The following is a 13199-nucleotide window of genomic DNA, read 5'->3' on the forward strand; positions in this document are numbered from 1 at the left end:
TTGTGCGCAGGAGGGTGGATGTGCTGGAAATGAGATGTTTGAGGACAATATGTGGTGTGAGGTGGTTTGATCGAGTAAGTAATGTAAGGGTAAGAGAGATGTGTGGAAATAAAAAGAGCGTGGTTGAGAGAGCAGAAGAGGGTGTTTTGAAATGGTTTGGGCACATGGAGGGAATGAGTGAGGAAAGATTGACCAAGAGAACATATGTGTCGGAGGTGGAGGGAATGAGGAGAAGCGGGAGACCAAATTGGAGGTGGAAAGATGGAGTGAAAAAGATTTTGAGTGATTGGGGCCTGAACATGCAGGAGGGTGAAAGGAGGGCAAGGAATAGAGTGAATTGGATCGATGTGGTATACCGGGGTCGACGTGCTGTCAATGGATTGAATCAGGGCATGTGAAGCGTCTGGGGTAAACCATGGAAAGTTCTGTGGGGCCTGGATGTGGAAAGGGAGCTGTGGTTTCGGGCATTATTACATGACAGCTAGAGACTGAGGGTGAACGAATGGGGCCTTTGTTGTCTTTTCCTAGCGCTACCTCGCACACATGAGGGGGGAGGGGGATGTTATTCCATGCGTGGCGAGGTGGCAATGGGAATAGACAAAGGCAGACAGTATGAATTATGTACATGTGTATATATGTATATGTCTGTGTGTGTATATATATATATGTACATTGAAATGTATAGGTATGTATATTTGCATGTGTGGACGTGTATGTATATACATGTGTATGGGGGTGGGTTGGGCCATTTCTTTCGTCTGTTTCCTTGCGCTACCTTGCAAACGTGGGAGACAGCGACAAAGCAAAATAAATAAATATATTCTACAATAGGAATGATGGATGTATATAGAAAAGAAAAACATTATAAAGTTGAAAGTTGAGCATTAATATACCTAAGAAATGGAACACTGGGGAGATCACTGTGCTGGAGAAAATTTTAAGTGAGGATGCTGCTGAATGGTTTTAGTCATGTGCCTAACAACTGAATAAAGTTATTATTTTTTCTCTTAAAAGGAGAAAAAGTTCATTTACTACTGGATATTTATTTTCTCTTACCTGTGACTTCTCAACTGTGGCTGAGTGCCTGTCACACATTGGAGAGATGTCCATGCCCTGATCTCTCTCCCGGTCACCCTGTTGGAAGAACTCTTCCATGATGGATGAGACCCATTTTCTGTACAGTTCTAAGGGTTTGGTGGGGTTGCTCAAATCTGCACAGTGTACCATGTTTTGTAGCACCTGTAAATATACCACAATGTTAAAGATAATTTTTGCAAAATACAATTCCTTTCAGTTTATTATCACAGTAATAAATCTGCTGGTGTTATCACATTTCCCCTGCTCAAGATTACACCACGAATGAAAAGTCACCTTTGGCAAGGATGTATCAATGGTAATAGTCTCATCAAAGAACTTTTCACTGCTAAGAAGTCTAAATTTCCCTGCAACTGGAAGTATCAAAACCTGAGGTAATTCTTTTTTCTCATACTAGTTTGCAATTTCCAGCATTAGCCAGCAAAAGATGGAAAAAGACCTCATTTGCTCACATCCATTCTCTAGCTATGTGTAACGCACCAAAGCCTTAACCCCTATCCACAATTAGGCCCCACAGACCTTTCCAACGGTTTCCCCTGGCCATTTCACATACAGTCCACTAACAGCAAGTCAACCTCTGTACTAATATATCACAATGCTTCAATTTATCCTATGCATACCTTTCACCCTCCTGCATGTTCAAGCCTTGAGCACTTTAATATTTTTCACTCCATCCTTCCATCTCTAATTGGGTCTTCTATTGTGTCCCTTCCACTTTTGACACATATATCCTCTTTGTTAACCTCTCTCTCATTCTCTCCAAACCATTTCAGCACATCCTGTTTACATTTTTCAACCACACTCTTATTCCCATTCCTCTTTTTTTTCACTCCATCCTTCAATCTCCAATTTAGTTTCCTCTCTCTCCATGTCCTTTCCACTTCTGACACATATATCCTCTTTGTTAACCTCTCATTCTCTCCAAACCATTTCAGCACATTCTCTTCATCTTTTTCAACCACACTCTTCTTATTACCACACCTCTTTCTTAAACTTTTTACAGTTTACTGGATCAAACCAACTCAACCATTTATTGTCCACAAATATTTAATTTCCAACACATTCACAGTCCTTGCAAATTCTTTAATATAGCCCATGCCTTGCATCCATACAACACTGTTGGGACTGCTATACCTTCAGATGTACCAATTTTTGCCTCCACCATATATTTGTAAGACCCTCCATAAGGCATGTCTATGAACCTTACCATGTTTTCTCCAGATCCATAAATGCCACATACAAATCCTTCTGTTGCCCTTTCTTGACAAAAACACTGTGCCAAGGAAGTATGTGAAATGAGAGTCATGGAAAAACACCCTATGTATGCCACCCTATTATCAAACATTCAACAATTCTTCAAAATACTCACTTCATTTGCTCCTCACCTCATCAGTACCTGTTACCACTTCCCATTTGCCCCCTTCATTGGTAGGGTAACTATGAATAACAAAATGAATAAATCTTCCACTTTTGTATGGTTACTATTACTGCTATTCCTACAAATGGCACATGCACTGAGAACTATTAATCATTAATATTTTGATGAAACATCCTGTAGTAATAAAGGATGATTCTATTACTGTATTATTTTACAGTATTACATTTAAATATACCCACAGAGTTTTCTCTGTGCTGTATTCACAACAGCAATAACCAAAATCTTTCCAAAAATGTACATGTGCAGCAGCAAGTTTACGATATAATGCAATTACAAAATTACAAGTGAACTTCAGACAGCCCATGTAATATGAATGGCTTAAGATTATTACTGTCTGGTATCGTCTGTGGAAGAACTTGTCATTGACAAGAAACAATGAAAAAGGCAAATTTACAGTCTGAAGGTACATTACAACATTAGGAGTAGCTTACAGTTAATTTCAGAAATACTGCTGGGTATTCAAACAACAGCTGAGTTTTCTTGTAATCCTTATGTAGTATACATCTGGGAATGTGTGAGAATGTAAAGAAGTGAGCTTCAGACTAATGCTGGCAACAGTGAAAGGAGATTGCAAGACATGCATGATTATTAGAGTTTATGCATCTAGCGACGAGAAGAAAGATGAGAAGCAAGTGTTTCAGGAGCAGCTGAGTTTTGGCAGCAAGAGGATAAGTGAAACTGTGAATAAGAATGGTGAACAAATTGTGGAGTCATTTCCTAAAAGAAATACTGATGACTGGGATACCTAGTTTAAAAAGAGGGGATACATGCATATATGAGGGTGATTGGAAAAGATGATAAAAGGGTATAACTGGATTACAATCTAACTGCTAGGTAAGCAAAAGAGACTCTTGGATGTGAATGTGTTGATAGGGATAGCTTGTTGGATATCTGATGATTCCTGGTGGAGGCAGGGGTGAAAATCTGTACATGTTATGGAAAAAAGGAAGTGATATGAGTGAAAAAAGGGCATGAAAGTGAGTGAGCTTATAAATGAAACTTAAATGAATTTCTATAGAGATTGGGTGTAAAGTGGCAAAAGAAGAGAGTAAAGGAATCAAAAGGAATGTGAGAGCAATGGGAGATATTTAGGGAAGCAGTGCTGGCTTGTGCAAATGAAGTGCGTGAATTGTGGAATGTGGGAAGTGGGTAGGTGAGAAAGGGTAGTGGGATGATCAAGTAAAGTTGCTAGTGAAAGAGAAAAGGTGAACGGTCAGTACTTAATATATAGTGTGAGGTGGTTTGAGGAAGCAATAGAAAAGTAAGAGATGGCTGTGGTAATAAGAAGTGTGGGTGAGAGAGCTGAAGAGATCATGCCGTAATGGTTTGGACATATGGAAAAGAATTAAAGAGGAGACATTGACAAAAAGGATATATGAGTCAGAAATGGAGTTGATAAAGAGATACCAAATTGGAGGTATAAGGATAGAAATAAAATATTTTGTGTGCAATGGGTGTGAACATTGAGGAGGGTGAAAGGCATGCATGGGACAGAGTAATGTGGTATACAGAGGATGACGAGCTGCAAAGGGACTGAACTAAGGCATATGAAGCAGCCTGAGGAAACCATGGAAAAATCTGTGGGGCCTGGTTGTGAACAGGGGGCTCTGGTTTTGGTGCATTACACATGACAATAAGAAAATGGAAGTGGGTGAATGAAGCCTTTCTTCATCTGTTCCTGGTGCTATCTCTCTCATGTTGGGAACAGCTATAAGTATATAAAAAAAATTACTGGATACTCAAATACTGTTGTAAACCTTTATATACAGTACATGTCTGGTGCAAATAACAATACTTTTCTGCATTAAAAAAGTGTTACATTCCTTTATATTTGAATAGTTTAAGTGCAAAGCCCATATATTTGTTCTTTTCCTGTTATCTCACTCTTCATGCACAAGTATGCCCACTGTTACTCTATTGGTAATAATAGAAATGTTTACACGTTACTGACAGCTTTACTATAAAGAACATTATATGAATCTTACCTGTATTCTGTCGGTGTAGTTATCGAGAAGGAGGACACCCGAGCCGGCAACTTTTTTCGTCTCTACCATAGTTTTGAGATCTGCAAGGAGACTCATATGCTTGCTCATGTCAGTGGCCAATACCATGTCTATCACCATCTTCCGAAGTGTTTGCCTCTGTTTTTTCCCCAGATTGGCAAAGATATCACAATCTTCATTCTGCAGAAGCTTGAAGGCTACAGCCAAGTGGTGATTCTCAAGCACTGACTCATCATTATACATGAGAGCAAGCTCCGAGGAGGAATTGATCAGGTACTGGTTTGTGAGGCCTGGGTGGTCCACATCATGGATAGCAGCAGCAAATATGGCTGCCAAAATCTCCAAGTTGGTGAACACTGACTGTTGAAACAGAAAAATCTTCAGTACTTACACTTTATGAATGTACGATACCGGCTCAAAACATAGCAAAACTTAAAACAGGTAAAGGGAGGTACACCAAAATACTGTCACTTTTCCACATACAGGATTCAGCTCCAGCTTTAAGCTCATCTTGCAGCAATGTTAACTACAAACATTTTGAACAAAATTTTGAATTTACTTCACAATGTTTTATGATACCATAACAACCAACAACAATAACTGAAAGAAAAACCAACCTCAAGGGCAGGGGAGTTTAGGAGGACGTGTGTGGACTGCGTGACATCAGCAGCATGAAGGGAGTTGTGGTATGGAACATCCCTAAGGTAATGTTCTTCCAGTGTCATCATGAATGTTATGAAAGTCTTGGGCGGAATTTTAAACGTCTTCAACAGATCACGTTCCTGTTAAGAATAAGGAATACACATAAGCGACATGATTATTGTATAAAGCTTTTGGGGCTTTAAAACCTTGTTGCCATTTTCATATATGTGTGGTTTGAGTATGTATTCTGTGTCTGCAGATGCTTTATGAGTATTTTTTCATTTAACATACAAATATAGCATAAGCAAAAAACATGAACTAATCATGCCTATTTAGATGAAAAAAAATAAAGAGTACAAGATAAAGGACATGAAAGAGATTAATCAGAGCTCCTCAGATGTCTGTAGAACTGACTCAAAGGTGGAAAGTTTAGAGGAAGCGGGAAAGACAAAAGGAAACTTCCACAGCTCTGCTGCTTTAGGAAAGAAGGCATCATAATAGCCAGTCCTTGTGAGCATGCAAACAAAAACTGCAGGATGTAAGGGCCAATAACCTGGATTGGGTTAAGGCCTTAAGTGGCTAGGACATACACTGACAGTTCATGAAAGCAGTGGCAGAAATAAAACTTTTTTGCGTAAGAGAAGGCAGCAATTTCAAGACTCACAAAGAAGGGTGGTCAAGGAGAGATAATAGCATACAGAACATCTAATTTCAATATGGCTCAGATGGGTGGAAGAAGAGCAATCCTAGACATGCAAGATGTACTTTTAATCCACACTGGAGCACGTAAGACTCATGAAGATAGGGAACAGATGCTAACTAGAAAAAAAATATTACTATGTTACTGCAAGGTTGTGATGCAGTATTTTAAAAATAAATTGGAGGAATATATGATTTAGAAATGGAGACATAATTTAACCAGGTCACTGCCTTCCCACTTTTAAATGCAGCAGAGGTCTTAATTATGTGTGTGAAACAGATGAGTTGGGGAGGAAAAATAAGCTTGAGGTGAAAAAATGGAATCATTAGTGTAAGAGGGAAGTGGGTAGTGTTCAAGAACAGATGGCAGAGCATTAGAGGGAAGACTCCTCACTTGATCCCCTTTTCTGTTTCATCTTTTAGAAAAAAGAGACTGGAATCCCTCACTCCCACCCCTTTTTAGTTGCTCTCTATAACATGTAGGGAATACATGGGAAGTGTTCTTTCTCTCCTATCCCCAGGGATGGTTCCAACCGCTGCCAGATCCACTCCCAGATATCTAAAACACTTCACTTCCTCCAGCTTTTCTCCATTCAAACTTACCTCCCAGTTGACTTGTCCCTCAACCCTACTATACCTAATAACCTTGCTCTTATTCACATTTACTCTCAGCTTTCTCCTTTCACACACTTACTAAACTCAGTCACCATTCTTTCGTCTGTTTCCTTGCGCTACCTCGCTAACGTGGGAGACAGCGACATAGTATAATAATAATAATAATATATATATATTATTCTATAGAGTTGATAGAGATGCTCTGTGGAAGGTATTAAGAATATATGGTGTGGGAGGAAAGTTGTTAGAAGCAGTGAAAAGTTTTTATCGAGGATGTAAGGCATGTGTACGTGTAGGAAGAGAGGAAAGTGATTGGTTCTCAGTGAATGTAGGTTTGCGGCAGGGGTGTGTGATGTCTCCATGGTTGTTTAATTTGTTTATGGATGGGGTTGTTAGGGAGGTAAATGCAAGAGTTTTGGAAAGAGGGGCAAGTATGAAGTCTGTTGGGGATGAGAGAGTTTGGGAAGTGAGTCAGTTGTTGTTCGCTGATGATACAGCGCTGGTGGCTGATTCATGTGAGAAACTGCAGAAGCTGGTGACTGAGTTTGGTAAAGTGTGTGGAAGAAGAAAGTTAAGAGTAAATGTGAATAAGAGCAAGGTTATTAGGTACAGTAGGGTTGAGGGTCAAGTCAATTGGGAGGTGAGTTTGAATGGAGAAAAACTGGAGGAAGTGAAGTGTTTTAGATATCTGGGAGTGGATCTGGCAGCGGATGGAACCATGGAAGCGGAAGTGGATCATAGGGTGGGGGAGGGGGCGAAAATTCTGGGGGCCTTGAAGAATGTGTGGAAGTCGAGAACATTATCTCGGAAAGCAAAAATGGGTATGTTTGAAGGAATAGTGGTTCCAACAATGTTGTATGGTTGCGAGGCGTGGGCTATGGATAGAGTTGTGCGCAGGAGGATGGATGTGCTGGAAATGAGATGTTTGAGGACAATGTGTGGTGTGAGGTGGTTTGATCGAGTGAGTAATGTAAGGGTAAGAGAGATGTGTGGAAATAAAAAGAGCGTGGTTGAGAGAGCAGAAGAGGGTGTTTTGAAGTGGTTTGGGCACATGGAGAGGATGAGTGAGGAAAGATTGACCAAGAGGATATATGTGTCGGAGGTGGAGGGAGCAAGGAGAAGAGGGAGACCAAATTGGAGGTGGAAAGATGGAGTGAAAAAGATTTTGTGTGATCGGGGCCTGAACATGCAGGAGGGTGAAAGGAGGGCAAGGAATAGAGTGAATTGGAGCGATGTGGTATACCGGGGTTGACGTGCTGTCAGTGGATTGAATCAAGGCATGTGAAGCGTCTGGGGTAAACCATGGAAAGCTGTGTAGGTATGTATATTTGCGTGTGTGGACGTATGTATATACATGTGTATGGGGGGGGGTTGGGCCATTTCTTTCGTCTGTTTCCTTGCGCTACCTCGCAAACGCGGGAGACAGCGACAAAGTATAAAAAAAAAAAAAAAAAAAATATTCTATATTATATTTTTAATTCTTATCAAGGAAACAAACGAAAGAATGGGCCGACACACCCACATACACATGAATATACATACATGTCTACACACACACATATACATACCTATACATCTCAAACATATATATACACACACAGACATATACATATATACACATGAAATGACAACCCACTCCCCCGTATGTGCGCGAGGTAGCACTAAGAAAAGACAACAAAGGCCACATTCGATCACACTCAGTCTCTAGCTGTCATGTATAATGCACAGAAACCACAGCTCCCATTCCATATCCTGGCCCCACAAAACTTTCCATGGTTTACCCCAGATGCTTCACATGCCCTGGTTCAATCCATTGACAGCACGTCGACCCCAGTATACCAAATCATTCCAATTCACTCTATTCCTTGCATGCCTTTCACCCTCCTGCATGTTCAGGCCCTGATCACTCAAATTTTTTTTCACTCTAGCTTTCCACCTCCAATTTGGTCTCCCACTTCTCTTCGTTCCCTCCACTTCTGACACATATATCCTCTTTGTCAACCTTTCCTCACTCATTCTCTCCATGTGACCCATTTCAAAACACCATCTTCTGCTCTCTCAACCACACTCTTTTTATTACCACACATCTCTCTTACCCTTTCATTACTTACTTGATCAAACCACCTCACACCACATATTGTCCTCAAACATCTCATTTCCAGCAATCCACCCTCCTCCGCACAACTCTATCTATTACCCACGCCTTGCAACCATATAACATTGTCGGAACCGCTATTCCTTCAGACATACCCATTTTTGCTTTCCAAGATAACATTCTCGCCTTCCACACATTTTTCAACGCTCCCAGAACTTTCGCCCCCTCCCCCACCCTATGACTCACTTCCGCTTCCATGGTTCCATCCGCTGCCAAATCCACTCACAGATATCTAAAACACTTCACTTCCTCTAGTTTTTCTCCATTCAAACTTACCTCCCAATTGACTTGTCCCTCAACCCTACTGTACCTAATAACCTTGCTCTTATTCACATTTACTCTCAGCTGTCTTCTTTCACACACTTTACCAAACTCAGTCACCAGCTTCTGCAGTTTCTCACACGAATCAGCCTCCAGCGCTGTATCATCAGTGAACAACAACTGACCCACTTCCCAAGCTCTCTCATCCACAACAGACTGCATACTTGCCCCTCTCTCCAAAACTCTTGCATTCACCTCTGTAACAACCCCATCCATAAGCAAATTAAACTCAGTTTGGTAAAGTGTGTGAAAGAAGAAAGCTGAGAGTAAAAGTGAATAAGAGCAAGGTTATTAGGTACAGTAGGGTTGAGGGACAAGTCAATTGGGAGGTAAGTTTGAATGGAGAAAAACTGGAGGAAGTGAAGTGTTTTAGATATCTGGGAGTGGATTTGGCAGCGGATGGAACCATGGAAGCAGAAGTGGATCATGGGGTGGGGGAGGGGGCGAAAATTCTGGGAGCGTTGAGGAATGTGTGGAAGTCGAGAACATTATCTCAGAAAGCAAAAATGGGTATGTTTGAAGGAATAGTGGTTCCAACAATGTTGTATGGTTGCGAGGCGTGGGCTATGGATAGAGTTGTGCGCAGAAGGATGGATGTGCTGGAAATGAGATGTTTGAGGGCAATGTATGGTGTGAGGTGGTTTGATCAAGTAAGTAACGTAAGGGTAAGAGAGGTGTGTGGAAATAAAAAGAGCGTGGTTGAGAGAGCAGAAGAGGGTGTTTTGAAATGGTTTGGGCACATGGAGAGAATGAGTGAGGAAAGATTGACCAAGAGGATATATGTGTCGGAGGTGGAGGGAACGAGGAGAAGTGGGAGACCAAATTGGAGGTGGAAAGATGGAGTGAAAAAGATTTTCTGTGATCGGGGCCTGAACATGCAGGAGGGTGAAAGGAGGGCAAGGAATAGAGTGAATTGGATCGATGTGGTATACCGGGGTTGACATGCTGTCAGTGAATTGAATCAGGGCATGTGAAGCGTCTGGGGTAAACCATGGAAAGCTGTGTAGGTATGTATATTTGCGTGTGTGGACGTATGTATATACATGTGTATGGGGGTGGGTTGGGCCATTTCTTTCGTCTGTTTCCTTGCGCTACCTTGCAAACGCAGGAGACAGTGACAAAGCAAAAAAAAATATTTTTTATTTTTTTTATTCATACTATTCGCCATTTCCCGCAATAGCGAGGTAGCGTTAAGAACAGAGGACTGGGCCTTTGAGGGAATATCTTCACCTGGCCCCCTTCTCTGTTCCTTCTTTTGGAGAATTAAAAAAAAACTCAGAGGGGAGGATTTCCAGCCCCCCGCTCCCTTCCCTTATAGTCGCCTTCTACGACACGCAGGGAATACGTGGGAAGTATTCTTTCTCCCCTATCCCCTATATATATATATATATATATATATATATATAATAACAGGTTTGGATGGTATTGCAGTGGAATTTATTAAAAAAGGGGGTGACTGTATTGTTGACTGGTTGGTAAGGTTCTTTAATGTATGTATGACACATGGTGAGGTGCCTGAGGATTGGCGGAATGCGTGCATAGTGCCATTGTACAAAGGCAAAGGGGATAAGAGTGAGCGCTCAAATTAGAGAGGTATAAGTTTGTTGAGTATTCCTGGTAAATTATATGGGAGGGTATTGATTGAGAGGGTGAAAGCATGTACAGAGCATCAGATTGGGGAAGAGCAGTGTGGTTTCAGAAGTGGTAGAGGATGTGTGGATCAGGTGTTTGCTTTGAAGAATGTATGTGAGAAATACTTAGAAAAGCAAATGGATTTGTATGTAGCATTTATGGATCTGGAGAAGGCATATGATAGAGTTGATAGAGATGCTCTGTGGAAGGTATTAAGAATATATGGTGTGGGAGGCAAGTTGTTAGAAGCAGTGAAAAGTTTTTATCGAGGATGTAAGGCATGTGTACGTGTAGGAAGAGAGGAAAGTGATTGGTTCTCAGTGAATGTAGGTTTGCGGCAGGGGTGTGTGATGTCTCCATGGTTGTTTAATTTGTTTATAGATGGGGTTGTTAGGGAGGTGAATGCAAGAGTTTTGGAAAGAGGGGCAAGTATGAAGTCTGTTGTGGATGAGAGAGCTTGGGAAGTGAGTCAGTTGTTGTTCGCTGATGATACAGCGCTGGTGGCTGATTCATGTGAGAAACTGCAGAAGCTGGTGACTGAGTTTGGTAAAGTGTGTGAAAGAAGAAAGTTAAGAGTAAATGTGAATAAGAGCAAGGTTATTAGGTACAGTAGGGTTGAGGGTCAAGTCAATTGGGAGGTAAGTTTGAATGGAGAAAAACTGGAGGAAGTAAAGTGTTTTAGATATCTGGGAGTGGATCTGGCAGCGGATGGAACCATGGAAGCGGAAGTGGATCATAGGGTGGGGGAGGGGGCGAAAATCCTGGGAGCCTTGAAGAATGTGTGGAAGTCGAGAACATTATCTCGGAAAGCAAAAATGGCTATGTTTGAAGGAATAGTGGTTCCAACAATGTTGTATGGTTGCGAGGCATGGGCTATGGATAGAGTTGTGCGCAGGAGGGTGGATGTGCTGGAAATGAGATGTTTGAGGACAATGTGTGGTGTGAGGTGGTTTGATTGAGTAAGTAACGTGAGGGTAAGAGAGATGCGTGGAAATAAAAAGAGCATGGTTGAGAGAGCAGAAGAGGGTGTTTTGAAATGGTTTGGGCACATGGAGAGAATGAGTGAGGAAAGATTGACCAAGAGGATATATGTGTCGGAGGTGGAGGGAACGAGGAGAAGTGGGAGACCAAATTGGAGGTGGAAAGATGGAGTGAAAAAGATTTGTGTGATCGGGGCCTGAACATGCAGGAGGGTGAAAGGAGGGCAAGGAATAGAGTGAACTGGATCGATGTGGTATACCGGGGTTGACGTGCTGTCAGTGGATTGAATCAGGGCATGTGAAGCGTCTGGGGTAAACCATGGAAAGCTGTGTAGGTATGTATATTTGCGTGTGTGGACGTGTATGTATATACATGTGTATGGGGGTGGGTTGGGCCATTTCTTTCGTCTGTTTCCTTGCGCTACCTCGCAAACGCGGGAGACAGCGACAAAGCAAAAATATATATATATATATATATATATATATATATATATATATATATATATATATATATATACTGCTAACAACTTGCCTCCCACACCATATATTCTTAATACCTTCCACAGAGCATCTCTATCAACTCTATCATATGCCTTCTCCAGTGAAAAGTTTTTATCGAGGTTGTAAGGCATGTGTACATGTAGGAAGAGAGGAAAGTGATTGGTTCTCAGTGAATGTAGGTTTGCGGCAGGGGTGTGTGATGTCTCCATGGTTGTTTAATTTGTTTATGGATGGGGTTGTTAGGGAGGTGAATGCAAGAGTTTTGGAAAGAGGGGCAAGTATGAAGTCTGTTGTGGATGAGAGAGCTTGGGAAGTGAGTCAGTTGTTGTTCGCTGATGATAATGCGCTGGTGGCTGATTCATGTGAGAAACTGCAGAAGCTGGTGACTGAGTTTGGTAAAGTGTGTGAAAGAAGAAAGTTAAGAGTAAATGTGAATAAGAGCAAGGTTATTAGGTACAGTAGGGTTGAGGGTCAAGTCAATTGGGAGGTAAGTTTGAATGGAGAAAAACTGGAGGAAGTAAAGTGTTTTAGATATCTGGGAGTGGATCTGGCAGCGGATGGAACCATGGAAGCGGAAGTGGATCATAGGGTGGGGGAGGGGGCGAAAATCCTGGGAGCCTTGAAGAATGTGTGGAAGTCGAGAACATTATCTCGGAAAGCAAAAATGGGTATGTTTGAAGGAATAGTGGTTCCAACAATGTTGTATGGTTGCGAGGCATGGGCTATGGATAGAGTTGTGCGCAGGAGGGTGGATGTGCTGGAAATGAGATGTTTGAGGACAATGTGTGGTGTGAGGTGGTTTGATTGAGTAAGTAACGTAAGGGTAAGAGAGATGTGTGGAAATAAAAAGAGCGTGGTTGAGAGAGCGGAAGAGGGTGTTTTGAAATGGTTTGGGCACATGGAGAGAATGAGTGAGGAAAGATTGACCAAGAGGATATATGTGTCGGAGGTGGAGGGAACGAGGAGAAGTGGGAGACCAAATTGGAGGTGGAAAGATGGAGTGAAAAAGATTTTGTGTGATCGGGGCCTGAACATGCAGGAGGGTGAAAGGAGGGCAAGGAATAGAGTGAACTGGATCGATGTGGTATACCAGGGTTGACATGCTGTCAGTGGATTGA

At 41.7% G+C, this 13199-nt stretch overlaps 1 protein-coding gene across 6 annotated transcripts in view; it reads right to left on the minus strand.

The window, feature by feature from the left end:
- Positions 1 to 13199, minus strand: part of dnc (phosphodiesterase dunce) — a 1419595-nt gene that overhangs the window by 5197 nt on the left and 1401199 nt on the right. For all 6 annotated transcript variants that reach the window (XM_071662490.1, XM_071662489.1, XM_071662491.1 and 3 more), the window contains 3 exons: positions 5154 to 5318; positions 4519 to 4896; positions 1057 to 1239 (listed from right to left, as the gene is read on the minus strand). In XM_071662490.1, coding sequence (XP_071518591.1) covers positions 1057 to 1239; positions 4519 to 4896; positions 5154 to 5318 — 726 coding nt within the window. The remainder of the gene's footprint in view (positions 1 to 1056; positions 1240 to 4518; positions 4897 to 5153; positions 5319 to 13199) is intronic.

Source organism: Panulirus ornatus, chromosome 6 (assembly GCF_036320965.1).
Source record: "Panulirus ornatus isolate Po-2019 chromosome 6, ASM3632096v1, whole genome shotgun sequence".
Taxonomy (NCBI): Eukaryota; Metazoa; Arthropoda; class Malacostraca; order Decapoda; family Palinuridae; genus Panulirus; species Panulirus ornatus.